This window comes from Nuphar pumila, chromosome 13 (genome assembly GCF_984573655.1).
Source record: "Nuphar pumila chromosome 13, dmNupPumi1.hap1.1, whole genome shotgun sequence".
NCBI lineage: Eukaryota > Viridiplantae > Streptophyta > Magnoliopsida > Nymphaeales > Nymphaeaceae > Nuphar > Nuphar pumila.
Genome location: NC_143261.1, coordinates 87033039 through 87050346, shown reverse-complemented (window position 1 = coordinate 87050346; position 17308 = coordinate 87033039). Strand labels below are relative to the sequence as shown.

The 17308-nt window shown below is 38.0% G+C and overlaps 1 protein-coding gene across 2 annotated transcripts; it reads right to left on the bottom strand.

Moving 5' to 3' along the window:
• Nucleotides 1-5969: 5969 nt before the first annotated feature.
• LOC149819008 (thioredoxin-like 3-2, chloroplastic) lies at nt 5970-16327 on the bottom strand. 2 transcript variants are annotated; one of them, XR_016427337.1, is made up of 6 exons: nt 15571-16327; nt 15279-15353; nt 15005-15071; nt 12687-12704; nt 12444-12609; nt 5970-6246 (listed from the first exon to the last, which is right to left on the bottom strand). XR_016427337.1 is itself a non-coding variant. In XM_089985408.1 (5 exons), the coding sequence occupies exons 1-5, from the start codon at nt 15930-15932 to the stop codon at nt 12511-12513; spliced, it is 621 nt and encodes a 206-aa protein (XP_089841534.1). In that variant the 5' UTR covers nt 15933-16327; the 3' UTR covers nt 12240-12510. The 2 variants fall into 2 exon arrangements, 1 of the variants encoding a protein (XP_089841534.1); XM_089985408.1 differs by lacking the exon at nt 5970-6246 and having other exon boundaries at nt 12240-12609.
• Nucleotides 16328-17308: the final 981 nt, after the last annotated feature.

Below are 17308 nucleotides of genomic sequence, written 5' to 3'. Positions count from 1 at the left end.
TACAGTGAACAGAACCCGACTAAATAAAAGTTAGAATACAGTGAATAAAAAAAACCCCGCTATATGCTGGAAACAGTCAAACACAACCCACGATTTGAACTACGATTTGAATTAAGTGTAAACAGCTAAGTCTGGGAATACTACACCCATCGTTTAATCTAATGATGGAAAGATTTCTGAACAAAATAAATTAATTACTTGACTGATAACAAAACTACACCAAATGAAATCTGGATCATTCTAAAAAAAACGAGAACACAAAACCTCGTGCAGCCTATTCTAAAATAGATCTAATCTAAGACTGATCAAACATCAAGAACGAAATCCAAACTTACCTTAACCCGATGATTCACCCGAAACAAGAGAGATGCTAAAAATAATTCGGCTAATCTAGAAAACACAGTACTTTTTTTTCATTTTCAGATAATAAAACTAATGTAATATGCAAATCTAGATGCAGATGCAATCACGAAAAAAAAATTATAAAATAAAATGATGAAATGCAATGCAATCTAACTATGATGAAGGGAAGAGAAGAAAAGAGCAAACCATACGATTTGCTCCAACGAGATGGGTGTGGCTCTTTCTAACTGAAATCAAGCACCTCCCCGACGATGTAGATAAGAAAAGCTGATGAAGAAAGGGGTTAGAAGATGAATGAAATGAAGAATAAAAAGAGGAAGACGGAGGAGAAATAGAGAAAGAAAAGATGTCGGCTATGGATGAGAGGAAAAAGGGAGAAGAAAAGATGGAGAGAAAAAGCAAGGGAGGGGGCGTGTTTTTGAAGAGGAAAAAAAATGCCCCCTATGCTGGAATGCTTCTATTTAATCAGCCTTAATTAGGTTAAAACCCCATTTTCCATAAAAAGTCCAAAAATTTTCAATAATTTCCAAAACAACTTTTTATGAAAAATGTGTTTCACAAGACTTCAAAACTAGCTAAATTGTAATTATTATTTTTACCCTAAACTAAACTAAACTACCTCTAATAAAATCTAAAGCTAAAAACTAAAATTGCAGGAAAAGCTTTGAAAATATGATTTTTTGATAAAATTCAATTCAATACGGTTTCTCAAAATTAATGATAAAATTAGGTTTTTAATTCGATTTTCCACTAGATCATGCATAAATTAAGATAAATAAACATGTGAAATGTATGCATGATCAAATACCTTCATACTTATCGTTTGCAAGTCTTCGAGCAAACTGAAGCAAAAAGTAAAAATTCTAAACCAATCAAAGCAAATAGACTAACTCACTTTCATAGGAATCACGATTGCATTTAGCATATGCAACAAGCCCTTTCAACCCCTGGGTTACCTCAGTGGATGGGCAAGGTCTCGTGAGGGTTTGCAGTGATGCTACCCACAAACATCTCTGTCATGTATGCATAAAAATTCAACCTCAAAAAGTATTAAGCAATTATGGAGTTCATTTTCACAAATATTTTATGCCATTACATTATCAAAACATGATTAAAGTCTTTTACATACCACCATAGAATAAACTTTTTTCTTTCACTTTTCTATTTTCAAAAAATCAAATATATACATGTCATTATTTACTTATCCTCACTCATATATTTTTTGCACAGGTTTTCTCAATATTTGCTTCTAAGCAGTGAACTTTTTCTTCTTTTACGTTTTTTTTTTTGAAGCACTATTTCAAATTTTTAGTTTCATGACCCGTGTAACGAGCTTTGGGTCAATGACTCTCAGGTCAAACGACCTTAGGGCATCAGAAATAAAGTATCCCTCAGACTTAATTGCTCGAGTCACCTTCAATTTTTATAGTTTTACGTACAACTTGCTTCTCTGTCACGTGCAATGTCAACATCTATGAGGCTTTCTATAAAGTCTATTTAACGAGCTTTCAAGCTAGTGGCTCCTAAATCAGATGACTTTAGGGCACCAGGTGTAAACATCCCTCAGGATCTACTTGCTCGAACCAAATAGGCCACATATATTAACTAGACAAATAAGTGATTTCCTTCGTTATCTTTTTTGACATGAGAATCAAATACTTTAACTTGTGTCTGAGCTCAGCTACTGGGGAGTACGAAGAGATCAAAACAACTAAACGTATGCTCTTTTCACTTTTTGAGCTCATGAATGCAATATTGTTCATTTGCTTAGTTTTTTAAAAATAAACTGTGCATATTCATACTTATGATTCAAAATAAACTCTAACATGTCTCTATCATCATTTCTTTGAAATCCACACAAACAACCACATTTTTCTATATCAGTGTCAGAAAAAAAATTTTGCGGGGCTTAAAAATTCTCTAAAAGCATTAGATTCTCTAAAAGCATTCATATAAGATCAAACACATTCCTTAAAAGCCCATTTTTTTGAGTTGTTATCAAAAGTGCAAGTACAAAGATAGAAAAAATTTGGGTGTGCAAACTACACTCTCCCCCATGCTTGAATGACATTGTCCTCAGTGACACTCCTCCATGCTTGTGTGAAACTGAGTGAATGCATATGAGAACAAAATAAATGAGAGCAAATGAATAGAAATCATCGGATCCACACTGTGGAACCTGATCTGGCACGTGAATGGCTCTGCATAGGTTCCACCTGTCTCACAGTTCACAACTCATAGAAATATGCAAAAGAATGCAATGTATACATGATCTAGGCTTGACACTCATGAAGAAAAATTACCTAAAAACAGAAAAACTACTAAAGCTACTAATGGTACATCACAAATATGGGTTGCCTCTCATAAAGCGTTAAATTTTACGTCCTCAATCAAACGAATCTCTGGTGACCCTTCATCATCCATGAGATTAATGGACGTGAAGCCACGCTCAATCAGGGGTTCTAAGGAAGATGGTGTCATCTGTGACACTGCGCACTATGTTTCCTCTAACTCTATCCCTGTGCATCCTACGATAACTCTCTAGACTGGAAGGACAGAGTTTAGTCTCCATGTGGAGACTATTCTCAAATGATGAGTCATAAACAAACCGACTAGCATGACATACATCCAACTGTGGATCAGATTGCTTCCCTGTGGCATGTCACCTGGAAGCAGTCGTTATGTTATGTCGCTCTGTTGGCAGGATCAAAGATATGCAAGTGCAACCGCTTGTTGCTAAAAGAAACCTTCATCTCTCCAGTGTGACAATCTATACGAGCATGGGCAGTGGCCAAGAATGGTCTGCCCAGAATGATGGGGATCTGACGAGCAACATCGGTGCCCTCCATGTTCAAAACAAGAGAATCGATAGGAAAGTAGAAGTCCTCGACCTTGACTAATACATCTTTCAAGATTTCTCGCAGACACTTGGTAGACCTATCAGCCAACTACAAAATAGTAGTCGTGGGCTTCAAATCCCCAATCCCGAAAGTGTCATATAGGAAACCCAGCAAAATGTTCACACTTGCCCCAAGATCGAGCAGTGCACGCCCAATAGCCATATTTCCTATAACACATAAGATAATTGGTGCCCCAGGATCTTTGAGCTTGGGTGGGACTTGGTGCCGAAACATAGAGCTCACCTGCTCACTCAAGAAGATCGTTTTGGGCAATGACCTTGATTTTTTCTTTTGCGTGCAAAGTTCTTTGAGAAACTTTGCATAGGCAGGCACCTGTTGGATGGCATCGACCAGGGAGATATTTATGTGAACCTGCTTGAACATGTCAAGCATATCGTGCATGCGTGCCCCTTGCTTGCCAAAATCAATCGGTTTGGTTAGGGCCTGAGAAAAAAGGGCTCTAGGGATATACGAAAAAGAGGGCACAGGTCGTGGGCCCTGCCCGCTTTTCTTGGGCCTAGTGGAAGAGATCGACTAGTCAATAGGTGTGGCAATGGACTCGCCAATCGACTCCTGAGTAGGGTGAAATGCCTTCCCACTCCGAAGGGTCACAACAGAATTGGCCTGCTCTTTGTGGGACTCTGTGAAGTGCGGGCCATAAGACATGGGTTTCTTACCCTTCGGGTTGACGACAGACTGACTCAGGAGACTTTCCTCAATGCCCCTGCTCAAGGCCTCAGTCAACTGTCTCATCTGGGTCTTTAGCTTTGCTATCGACTGCGTATGTGAACTGAGATTGGCTTTGATGTCAGAGAAGGCCTCTAACAACTTCCCTTAAAAAGATGGGCTCGATGTGGGCTCCTGAAGAGAAGGCAAGCTAAGCTGGGGATGGGCCTTTGAAAATGTAGGACGCGGGTAACCTTGTGGGAGGTTACACTGTCTGTATTGTGTTTGGGGAGGCATGTGGGGTGACTCTTGTGAATTTCTCCACGCAAAGTTGGGATGATTTCATCATCCCGGGTAATAGGTGGGTGCATAAGGATCGTGCATCGGTCTGGCAAAACCTTAGGCAACATTCACTTGCTCCTAAACGAATTCAGGATAGAGTGGTGTTGTCGGACACTCAGAAACAAAGTATGTAGGGCTAGCGCATAGCTCACACACTTTTTCTACTAAATTTATCAAAATTGGGTTGGCCAGTAATTGATCTACTCTCCTAGTCAACTGGTTCACTTTGATTTGCAAATCATGCTCGGACCCAACTTCGTAAATCCCTCCCTTCTTAGGACCACTAGGGACAGGTGTGGTCCTATCAGTACGCGAGGACATGGCATGGTGCATGACATTTTCGCTTAATGTCTCGAATAGGGTCCATGCCTCATCCTCGCTCTTGGGCATGAACGTGCCCCCACACGAAGAGTCAACCATTTGTCTGTCTTTCTCGGTTAGGCCATCGTAAAAGTACTGCACCAGTTGCCAACATGGCACTTGGTGGTAGAGGCACTTCCGGAGAAGATATTTTATCCTCTCTCAGGTATAATGAAACTGTTCTCTCTTAATCTGAGAGAAACTGATAATGATTTTATGAAACTGGTTCGTCTTACCAATTAAGAAATACTTTTTGAGGAACTCACGTTGCATGTGTTCTCAAGTAGTAATTTGATCAGTATCGAGGGCCTTCAGCCAGTGCTTGGCTTTGTCCTTGGGGAAGAAATAAAACAATGTCAACCTCAATGCATCATTCCTGAAATTATTGATCCGCAACATAGAGCAGATCTTGAGAAATTCATCGAGATGACAATATAGGTCTTCGTTGCTAAAGCCGTAGAAAGAGGGTAACATCTAGATGACACTGGCCTTAATCTCAAAATGGTTCACTCCTATATCAGGTCTTGTGATGCATGAGGGGAGAGTGTATGTGTTGGGCATGAAGTACTCCCTAAGAGGACGGATCAACTGCTGATCTTCAGCCATGGGGCCGGATCAATGGGCTCTCCTAATGAGGGACTTGGGGTCCTCGACAATCTCTGCAAGCTCGGGGGCAAGCGAGCGTCACCCTTGCATACACCAAAGAGTAGACCGGTGCAACAACCGTCCTAGACACTGGTTTTCTACCTACTTAACGCGCTACGTAGCCAAACTACAGTAAACCACAAGTGGGCAAAAAGAGAGATAACTAAAAAGCAGTAAACAAGCATCACGCAAGTGCACCCACAGATATTCTGCGAAAAATCAAACTATGAGCACGGTACCAATCGTGCGCAGTCACCTCTAAGGGTATCCTAATCGATGGGTTGTGTAGGAAAGGTAAATTGGTATCTAGGGTTCGCAAACAACATGATTCTAAACCTAAATGCAAAAAATAAACTAAGCAATCCTAGTTAATTAATAGAAAAAAAGAAACTAAACAGTCCTAAGTAAGGAATAAAAAAGAAACTAACAATCTATCAAAACACGAACAAACACTGACAATAAAGTGAATACTCGTATTAATCGTCGTTTCCCGACAACAATGCCAAAAATTTAGTATAAGTTTTGGAAAACGCTTTTAAAATAATATTTTTATTAAAAACTAAGTGAAAGCTAGACACCAAACAATAAAAACCGGCTCGCACGAGTGGTGAAATCCGAGTTGATCTCAGGGAACGAAAAATACTTCGTATTCAACACATAGTCTAAACTACTCTTTATTGCTAAAAATAAAAGAATTAATTAATTAAAATAAATAAGAGAGTACTGCCCTACACAGAGGACTTAAACAAATAATTAAAGTGCCATATTACAACCCAAATGAATTGAATTGAATTTTAAATAAAAACCTAATCTAAAAATAAACAAAAGGTCTTCAGTGCTCGAGTCCTTTTGTGATCCCTTTTTGAATGGTTATAATCTTTATACTTCTCCTGGATCCTTATTCCAGAGGGTTCCCTGAGGAGCACTTCTGAGGGCACAAAAAAGAGTCTACCGTACGTCCAACGCTTCCCTGCAAAACACGAAAACAAAACGAAGCAATACGAATAAAAATCTATGAGAAAATCAAGGGTGAAAATGAAAAAAAATCATAAAAACATGAACCAATCAACATAAACTAATCTACTTTATGAACTAACTAATAACTAATTGAAAACAGTTAACACTAAATGACAAAATAGCTAAACAAACTTAACTAACTATAATTCAAGAAAACAAATGTAACAAACTAAGCTTAACTAATTCAAGAACTTAAGAAACTAAGACAAACTAAAAAAATCAAGAAATTACCCAATTGAACTAATTGATTAAACTACTATTAATAAATTACTAAAGAAAGCAATTAACTAAAACAAAAAGAATCGGCTGAACAAGAATTAATTGGAACTAACTATCAAGATAAAAAAAACTAACTACTCATGCATGACACTAACCTACGTAAAGCAATGACTCACCTAAACACCAAAAAAAATCTGTTAAAAGTCAACAACAAGGATTTGGCTGATAAAAAAACTAGCATGCAATTCTAATGCAAACATATAACACAAAAAAAAATTAATATTATAACTAAGGATAAAAACGTTAATGGAAAGCAACTAATAAACAAAGTGCTGCTGGACTAATAGACAAAAGATAAAAATCAAACAAAGGCATACGTTGCTGCATTAAGATCAACAAAAGAAAACAAAGACTTTTCCTTAAAGAACAAAAGCTGCTGAACCTAAATGTAAAAAAAATAAAAAGATGAACCACTGATAAAACTGAATGGACAATTAATATCCTGCAGTGAATAGAACCCGACTAAATAAAAGTTAGAATACAGTGAATAAAAAAAACCCCGCTATATGCTGAAAACACCAAACACAACCCGCAATTTGAACTAAGTGTAAACAGCTAAGCCTGGGAATACTACACCTAACAAAATTAATTAATTACTTGACTGATAACAAAACTACACCAAATGAAATTTGGATTATTCTTAAAAAAATGAGAAGACACTATTCCACTTGCTAATCGGCTAAACAAAAATTAACTAAGCAAACAAAAACAAAATAACCATTATCAAAACCTCGTGCAACCTATTCTAAAATAGATCTAATCTAAGACTGATCAAACATCAAGAATGAAATCCAAACTTACCTTAACCTGATGATTCACCCAAAAGACGCTAGATGCAAATGCAATCACGAAAAAAAACTATAAAATAAAATGATGAAATGCAATGCAATCTAACTATGATGAAGGGAAGAGAAGAAAAGAGCAAACCATGTGGTTTGCTCAACGAGATGGGTGTGGCTCTTCCCGGCTGAAATCAAGCATCTCCCGGACAACGTAGATAAGAAAAGCCGATGAAGAAAGGGTTTAGAAGATGGATGAAATAAAGAATAAGAAGAGGAAAATGGAGGAGAAATAAAGAAAGAAAAGAAGTCAGGCTATAGATGAGAGGAAAAAGGGAGAAGAGAAGATGGAGAGAAGAAGCAAGGGAGGGAGCATGTTTTTCAAGAGGGGAAAAAAATGCCCCCTATGCTGAAATGCTTCTATTTAATCAGCCTTAATTAGGTTAAAACCCCATTTTTCATAAAAAGATCAAAAACTTTTGATAATTTTCAAAACAATTTTTTTATGAAAAATGTGTTTCACAATACTTTAAAACTAGCTAAATTGCAATTATTAATTTTACCATAAACTAAACTAAACTACCTCTAATAAAATCTAAAGCTAAAAACTAAAATTGCATGAAAAGATTTAAAAAATATGTTTTTATGATAAAATTCAATTCAATGCGGTTTCTCAAAACTAACGCTAAAACTGAATTTTTAATTCGATTTTCCACTGGATTATGCATAGATTAAGATAAATAAACATGTGAAATGTATGCATGATCAATAGCCTACAATTTGAGCTCTTGAATAATGTTAGCGCAAGGGCTTCTTCTTTGGTTAATCCTGGTCATGGTATATGGTCCCAGATCATTGCATCAACTATGTATTTTTTGTTAAAGATCAACCGGTCATGCATGTCATGTTCAAGAAAGTGGTGTATTTTTCATCAATGATTAAATGAAGGGAGGCCTTGTATGTCATATTCAAGAAGGTGGTGGCATCCTGTTTTATTCATACGCTTCCTCTTGATGGACTCGGGATTTTCCACTATTATAATATGGAGACAATGTTTTGCTTTTTGGCCTGGCATGCCCTTCACAAATGTCTCACATTTGGATGTTGTTAAGGGGATTTGAAAACAAGTGCAAACTCTCTGTCGTTAATGAAATCCCAAGCAATGTTCGTCTTGTTGAAATATTGTTTGATTGTAGTCACTCACCGCTCTCAATGGATTTTTTGGGGCTCAAAATCCAGAAGATCCCACTGAATGTATGGTTAGCTCTTGAGGAGAAGATTCAATCTAGAATTGAATCTTGGGATGGTATCTATCTCTCAAAATTGTCTAAAGTCACCCTTATTCACCTTGTGTTGAATTGTTTGATGTTCCATCATGTTGCCATGTTCCTCATGCAAAAAAAAAATAGAAAAAAAGATTAATAAGATTTTTTTTATCTTCCTTTAGAATGGTTCGGCTTGTCAATTGGCAGAGGGCTACTTCCTCTTATGATCGATGTGGTCTAAGCATAAAAAGGCTATCAACTTTCAATATAGCTCTTTTATGTCAGTGGTGGTGGTGGTGGCGTTTGGCTTAATCCCTTTTTCACATTTCTTAAAGCACAAATATTAGTTGGATGACTCCCCGCTAGATTGGTTTGAGCACAACTCTTGGAAAAAGGTTCACATGTATGAAAGGCAATTTCTAAAGCTTTTCAAGTTTTTTTTTCTTTTCTAGCTTCTTCCATTGATGGATCGGGCCTCATTTGGTCCCTTGCTTCTGGGGAGAGTTCTAGTTGCCTCTTGTTATGCTGCAAGCATTGAGTTTGGCATAGATTGATTGTTTAAGGGTTCGGTTTGGGGGTGGGTCCCTCACCTCAACTGCAATTTTTCACATGAACTTTGTTAGCTGGCCATGTCAACACTCTTGATCGGATCCAAAAGTGAGAAGGTGCAGTTTCCCAATCGGTGTTCTTGGTGTTCTTTGTGTGAACAAGACGTTGAGACGACCATTCACTTATTTTGCTCTTGTCCATTCTTCCAACGGATTTTTAAATCAGCTTGGAACAATTCAAGCTTGTTGGAGTCTCTATGTAAAAGTTTCAAGAATTTGGTTTTGGGGCCTCCTTTTACTAAGTTCTCTAAGAAGTGGCGATGGGCTTGGAAGTGTTGTATTTCCTTGGTTTGGAGGCAGATTTGGAAAGAGAGAAACGGCAGGCTATTCAACGGAAAGAAGCATGACAGTGGCTGTGTTATCCTGGCAACTCAATCTGATATGTTTTATTCGGCCCTTGCAGCTTGGTCGGGCCATGATTTTTCATGGCTGGGTGCTCGTCTTCTAGGTCCTTATGATATGTTCCTCTAGAATCTCTCCCCTGTAAATTCTTCTTTTATCATTCTTTCTATTTCTGTATGACGAATTCTCTTCGTCTTAGCTGCTGGTTTTTTTAATATCTTCATCCTTCTCAGAAAAAAAAAACATTGGTAAGGCAAAAAAACTAATGCAAATATATAAAATGATTGGTAATAACAAAAAAACATCTGAAAAGACTGATATAAGCTGAAATAAATAATTTAATATATGTTCTATATAAATATATTTAATAATCAAACTAATTATTTTGTATTTAATTCTGGTATGCACAATTCTCAAAAGAATAATTTAAGTCTTAACAAAATCAAATGAATTTAGAAGTGAAATAGTTTGTAGCTTCATGTTAAGCACAAAAAAAGGTGTTATTATATGTAAATTTTTATAAATAATTAAAAGGCAAACATATTCATACTTTTGAAGTTCATGACTCATGTTTCATTGACTTTTTTAATTAAATAGCAATCATTTTTAATTTCAAAATCATAAGATTCTTTTTTAAGATCACAAAGAGAAGCTAAAATATTGTTCTTAGTCATCTATGTCAAGAAAACTCTGACCAAATTTTTGTAACTTCTGAAGTGCAACATATATCCACCAATTTCAGGGCCTGACTGATGGGCAACATATATCCACCAATTAAAAGACCTGATAAAACTAAAGTTCGATGCCAAAAGCTTTCAGACAAAGTTACCTAGACTGAGTAATCCAGCATTCAATTTCCGTTAACTTTCATAAGAATATCTATGCCTGATTTTCCCTCATGCAGGGTAAGTTATCCGCAGAGTAACCTGGTTTATGATATACAGAGACAGCAAGCTGAATTGTTTAGCAGAAACAGATGGAAAAATTTCTTCTCTCTGAGAACTACAAATAAATTGTCTGTTGAAAATATAACAAATTTAACATTTACAGCTTTTTGCTGGGTGTTTTGCATGCATGCACACCATACCTTCTATATGGAAAAAGTTGCTTAAATAGACCAGTCACAGACTATAGAGGATAATTTCAATTTAAGGGTACACTTGGACATTTGTGAAGAATTTGTGGTAACTCTCCAATAGTTGCCTCCGGTAGGGATGCACAACGAACCGACCCGGCTCGAAGCTCATCCATGCTTTAAATGAGCCGAGCTTGAACATGGTTCTAAGGCTCGGACGAGCAAACGAGACGAGCTTGATCAGCCTACCGATAAAGCTCGGTAGGCTCGGATACAAGTATATATATATAATATATTTGCAATTTTATTCAACAAGTTATTGTTAGTGTAATGGGTAAGCCGTTGGGTTTTATTCAAAAGGCTAGTAGTTCGAATCCCGTTTTTCACTTTTCCTGCTATTAATATAGAGTACTTTTAGTATGTATATATTATTTTTGGTGTCAATAACTAAAATATATGTTTTGGCTTTCTGGTGGGTCACTTGAGAAAGTTGAGAGAGGTTAGGGTTCAAAACCCACTTTCAACAATATTTTTAAAAGATGATTTTTTTTGGAATGCCTTGAAGCTCGGAACCGAGCCGAGTCCGGACAAAAGCATTCAAGCTTGGCTCCAAGCTCAAGCCGAGCTTGGACAGAAATATTTTGCACTGAGCCGAGTTCGAACAGCCCTGGCTCAACTCAAACTCGGCTCGTGTCCATCCCTAGCCTCCGGTACACATCCACAAGTACATTCTAGTGACTTCACATGTTTGCATACTTCTCACATGGAACAAGGACAAAGAAAAGAAACTCGCCACACAAACGGTTTGAAACAATGTAAATCTTCAAGAGGGATAAGGATAACATTCGAAGTTTCTAAACCAAATAGTGAAGAGGAAAATGTTATTTCAAATAATTATGCATATAAGGAAGGTTTTGAAATCATAGTTGGCAAACCCGGTGAGTTGACTCGGGAATCGCCCGAGTCAACCTGGATCGGACCCTAAGGTCACGATTCAAGACTGCCGATCCAACCCAAAAATAAATTTTTTTATCATGTATTTTATTATTTTAATGCATAATTCTTATATAAAGTCACTTGTTATGAAGAATCTAATATTGTTCAATGAAAAGTTAATAATCATGTGTAATTATATGTTTTTGATACTTATCTATTGACATATTAGCTTGAAGTTTAGTTATTTCCATGTCTTATTCATGTGTTTACACTATAAAATATAGAGTCCTGACTCGTTCGAGTCACCGAGTCAACCGACTAACTCGGTGACCAGTAGGGGTCTGATCCGAGTCATGAGTTTGCCAACTATGTTTGAAGTACCCCTGTCTTCATGTAATCAATGTTGGAAGAATAAATGTGAGAAAAAGAAACTGCGAACGAATCCACAACCAAAATGAATGTTTAGATTGGTGACAATGACAATATACCTGAACATACAGGTGAGCATAAGACACGTTCAAAGGCCTTGGAAGAAGGTCATTTGATCTAATAGACATAAGCAACTCAACCAAGAACCAATGATTGAGGAAGCTGAACCACAAATGAGGTACCTATGTGCAAAAAATCTTGAGATATGGATTCCACACGAAATCTGGCAGCAGTTGCAAATTGCATTATCAGGATTGGCAAGATGAAATAGAAGCTAAGAAATAAGAACAATATCATTTAAACAGGAAAATGGGAACCATGAAGGATAGCAAGCAGAAGCAATTTTACCTTCAAAATAAATCTCTAGAAGAAAACAGCATAGCACAAACTATTGAAACACAAGGCCTGGATAATATATGATGAATATATTCTACAACCTCAATTTTCTGGAAACGTGGACCATAAATGGTCGCATTTATGGCACATGCTGCAGATATTAAATACTTAGCACACATTCTCAATCATCTCATGTATATCCTGCACTACCATCCAAGCTTTGTGGCCACCGATCACCTCCGCTTGTTTGCAGCCATCCTTCCACAGCTAGATTTTGCATTTGTCTAATTAGAGGAAATAAAAATTTCTACAATGAGATATCAACTGGCTAGAGAAAAACTCACCTGAATAGTTGGCATTTTCTGATTAATTTTGTTCACATCCACGTACCAAACAGCATACGCACAACATACAAAAGTTGGAAAAAGTTATGGCCACAACTAATAATAATGATAGAATGAACTTGCAAAAGGTTATTTAAATGACAAGAATTCTCCAGCGTAAAAGAATCAAAATAGTGTTTACACATCATTTGAAGGCAAAAGATTTCAATTAAGACAGATGAAAGATCTTATTTATGAAAACAGTGTTAAAGCCCAATGTTAAGATAGAGAAGAAGGAAAAGAGTAATAAGAAACAAATGTCATCAATCAAAGTACTTACACAACATGATCAGCATGACAAAATAAAGGAGCAATACCGAATTAAGTTATAGCAATTATCAAAGCCCTTTCACATCAATAAGTACATTAATCTCATAAAATATGGTTTAGGTATTAGCTTATAATACTGCCTTATGCTACCATCAACACTCAACTACCCACCCTTTAACAAGTATTCATTGAACCTAATCACTAGGAAGCAGTAAAAAAGGCTCTTTTGCCAACCTTGCAGCACAAGAAGTTGCTTGTCAGTTTTAATCACAAGTTGCCAAAGCAAGAACTACAAAATGAGCACTAAAAGGGCCCAAATAAATGAGTAGCAAATGCTACAAACACATGTGCAGCATTCAGAAAGGCAAAAGGGAGCAGATCATACCACATCATCAAAAGCAAATATGAGCAGCAACTGAAGTAGATGAAAAACAGGAAGTTGTAGATCAAAAGAACACAAAGCAAAAGTATGCTGAAAATTATATATAGAGGGCGATACAGGCTCAAAGGAAACAACTGGGAAGCATCCAAGTTGGACAATTTATACATCATAATAAATAATAGATTCTGATGCTTGATGTACTAATTTGGTGACTTATAAAATTCATAAGGTTTTATTTTTATATTCATATTTTTTTATATCAGAATATTTCGAATCTAATCTGCAAACTTTTCCATGACGGGGTGATGGGGAAACTGTGATAGCAGCTAGGCTGGGCTATCAAATTATTTTGAATCCTTTAGGTGGCTAAAAAAATCCACTCTCTCTCTATACATACATACACAGGTCAAATATACGTATGTTTGAATGTATGTATGCATGTATGTATAAGCATCAAATAGAAATGAGTAATTTTATTTGTGTCTAAAAACACAAGCATCTTGATGATTCTTATTGGCCAGATGGTTAGGGATTTATTTGAATCATCAAATAAAGAATTATGAAATAACAACTAACTTTTGCATTCAACCTCATACATTGCATTACTAATTTAGTCCCAACTCTCTTTGTAGATCAATGTTGAAACATGCTTTACCCGCTCTTGTTATAGTTCTGTGTTCAAGAACTTTTTTCGATCTCGCCTCGTAATTTGAAGTCCAAAGTTCAAACATACTGTACTGATGTGTGTCTGTGCGTGCATGTGTATGATATATGATTTTTTCCAACACATTGAACTTATGTCTAACATACTGACCCACTGTGTAAACATGAAAGGCATCATCAGTGCCAATACAACACCAATCATGCTTTTCGTTGACAATGCTGGATTTATTCTGGAAAGGCCCTAAACTGCTTTCACTGCTTAATCATCTTAAAATATGATGGGACAAGGTTTTCCCCTTCTCTGCTGCAATTGTAGCACAGGCGAGACTTAGAGCTAGAATGGTTGCACTCTCAGTATAGCAACATGATAAGTTTTCAACATTACTAGTGCTGGATTCATGCCAACAAACAAAGAAAGTAACATACATACATACATACATACATACATACATACATACATACATACATACATACATACATACATACATACATACATACATACATACATACATACATACATACATACATACATACATGTCGAGAGGACATGACCATCTCTCTCTCTCTCTCTCTCTCTCTCTCTCTCTCTCTGAGATTTTGACATATATGTCCACAATCCACATGTGCAAGCACACACAAATGCACGCACGTGCATACACACACACACGCTCTTTACTCACAAACAGCCATGAGGAAAGCAGTTGTACATACAATGCAAATATTGCTCAATACCTTCAGTGGCGTAGGCTCCCATTTACACATTTGTGTCTCATGGTAGGGATGTTACAACTTACAACAGAAGTGTCATCTCTAGGATCCTATTCTCACAAGAGGCAGTTATGTATTACGATTTTCAATGACCTATAAATGGAAAGAATAGAAAAAAACATAGTAAAAAGATATCACATCAGATCCACAAACAAGCAGAATAAGATTTCACACATGGATTCTGTGCTGAACTTACCACGACACCTGCTCGACTAACCAGCCTTTGTGGAACAGCATTAACATCAACATAGTAGAAACGGATCCTAGAGAAAATATAAAACAAGGAATTATCCATCTTAAAAAAAAAATCTTCTCAGCATGCAGATGATAAGGTACACATGAAGACTGTAAAACCACACAGCAATTGAGCTGATCTTTTGGCAAATTCCATTCAAAATTAAGAAGTACATTTCAATGAGTTACGAAAAACAGAAAGAAAACAATCACACAATAACAAGAGTAGCACTAACCTTGGATAGTATGCTGGTGCCATTTTTTCCAACTTTGGTTTCAAATATATACATTTTCTACACCAGCTAGCCACCCTACAAGTTCAAAGGAACCACATAACATGCTTTGTTTTTACATGTTCGGGATCACCATCATAACCAAACGAAGAAAAAAACAGCAATCTTAAAGAACACAGGCAACTTCTGAACACCCAGACTAGATATGTAAAAGACCCATATGAATTCCAGCATAGAGACTCCTAATTTTCCAAAAGACTTGAAAAGGAGAGAACAAAGACAGCCTGAGACGAACCAGACCACGATCACCGATTCTTGAAGCCTCCGGCCTTCGGCGATAACCCGATCGAAATGTTCTTCGCTGTCGATTCGCTCCAGTGCCATGGAAGACGGCAACTCGAGATCCTGGGGGATGCCCTCCACATTCCAAGCTTCCATCATCAATCTCCCGCAAACCCCCGAGAATTTCTTGCCAAAGAAAGAGGACCGCATTCTCACTGAAACAATTGATGGGTTTCTGCCACCATGAACAGCAAATTGGTCGACCCACCTCAAATTCTCCGTTGTCGACGGAACGACGGCTCCGACAGCCAAATTTTTTTGTGGGTGCAGAAGATTCGTGGATAGAAACTTGTGGGTGATCGCATTCATGGGCATTGTTGAAGGGAAGCCCAAGAAAAAGGAAGGTGATCCGATGATACTGAGCCCTCACAAAGGAAGCGATTCTGATAGGGAGATTGAGAATAAACCAAAATGGTGACTAAGTTAATAGGAACATTTTTTTCTTTTTTTCCCCCTTTTCTTCGAGGGGAGTGATCCACTGATTCAGGGGCTGATTGGAAGGAGGAGAGGGGTCCGCGAATGGCGAGAGCGATCCTAGGCGAGAAGAAAATCCAGGGAATTACCAAACTTTTCCTATATCTCCAATTCCTTTTCCACAAAATCGTTTGTATCCTCATTCCAATGCGGTTAGGGGTAGGGATGGCAGTGGACCGGGGAAAGCGGGGCCCCGCCTCGCCCCATTTGGACCGGGGATGGAGGCGGGGACGAAGGTTAAAATTCATCCCCGTGCAAGGATGGACCGACACTTGCCTCTGCCCTGCCCCGTTAATAATATTATTAAAATATCTTAAATAAAAAATAAAATTACAAAATAACTACATTCATAAATACTCTTCTTACTAACCCTAACATTATATTTTATCAGTCGATGCCATCGGCGTCCAGAAGAGAGAGAAGGTAAATGGTTTTTTTTTTTCTTCTCTTATACCATCTCTGAGAAGTTGCACTCAGAAGCCCCATCGGCCTCCCGGTTACACGGAATGTTGTCGGTGAGGCTGCCGGTGAATTGGTGACCCCCTGCGAAAGACAACCCCCTGTCCCAGCAATAACCCAACTGCAGAAACCCTAGCTAGAAAACCCAGCAGACAAATGGGTTTGGGGTTTCGGCTAACACAACGGTTTGGTGATGACGAAAATCTGGCGACCCTTCTCTGCAACCAACGGTGCCGGCGAAGCCGCCAGCGATCCATGGCGGAAACCTCCTTCTAACGAAGGGGTTTCATCATCGACCACCCCATCCCGAGGCTGGCTGAAAACACCACCAGCGAACGGCGATGCTCCTGCTCTGCCAGCGGTGTTGGCGAGGTCGCTGACCATCGTCGGCCGCCTTACCTCCTTGGTAAACGCCATGAAAGGTAAAGGGTTCTAAATGAAAAAAAAAGGTTTGCAGTTTTTTTTTAACCATTCCATCGGCAGCCAATGATGGCTGTCGGTCACCAACATAGGTAGCCGACTGCGAAGATTGGTCGATGGTGACGGAGAACACTGTTTGCCATCACCGATCTGCCGGTGGAAGACAGAGGGCCGTTTCGGTTTTTGATTTCTCAGAAATCAAATGCCTGGAAAAAAAATTGAGTCGCCGCTCTTTGATTACAAAGAACGGCTCCGATGAAGGCCGATGGTGGCGAGGAGGGGGATGAGGCAGGGGCGGTGGCGAGGCGGGGGCGGGGATTAATATTTTGAGACGGGGC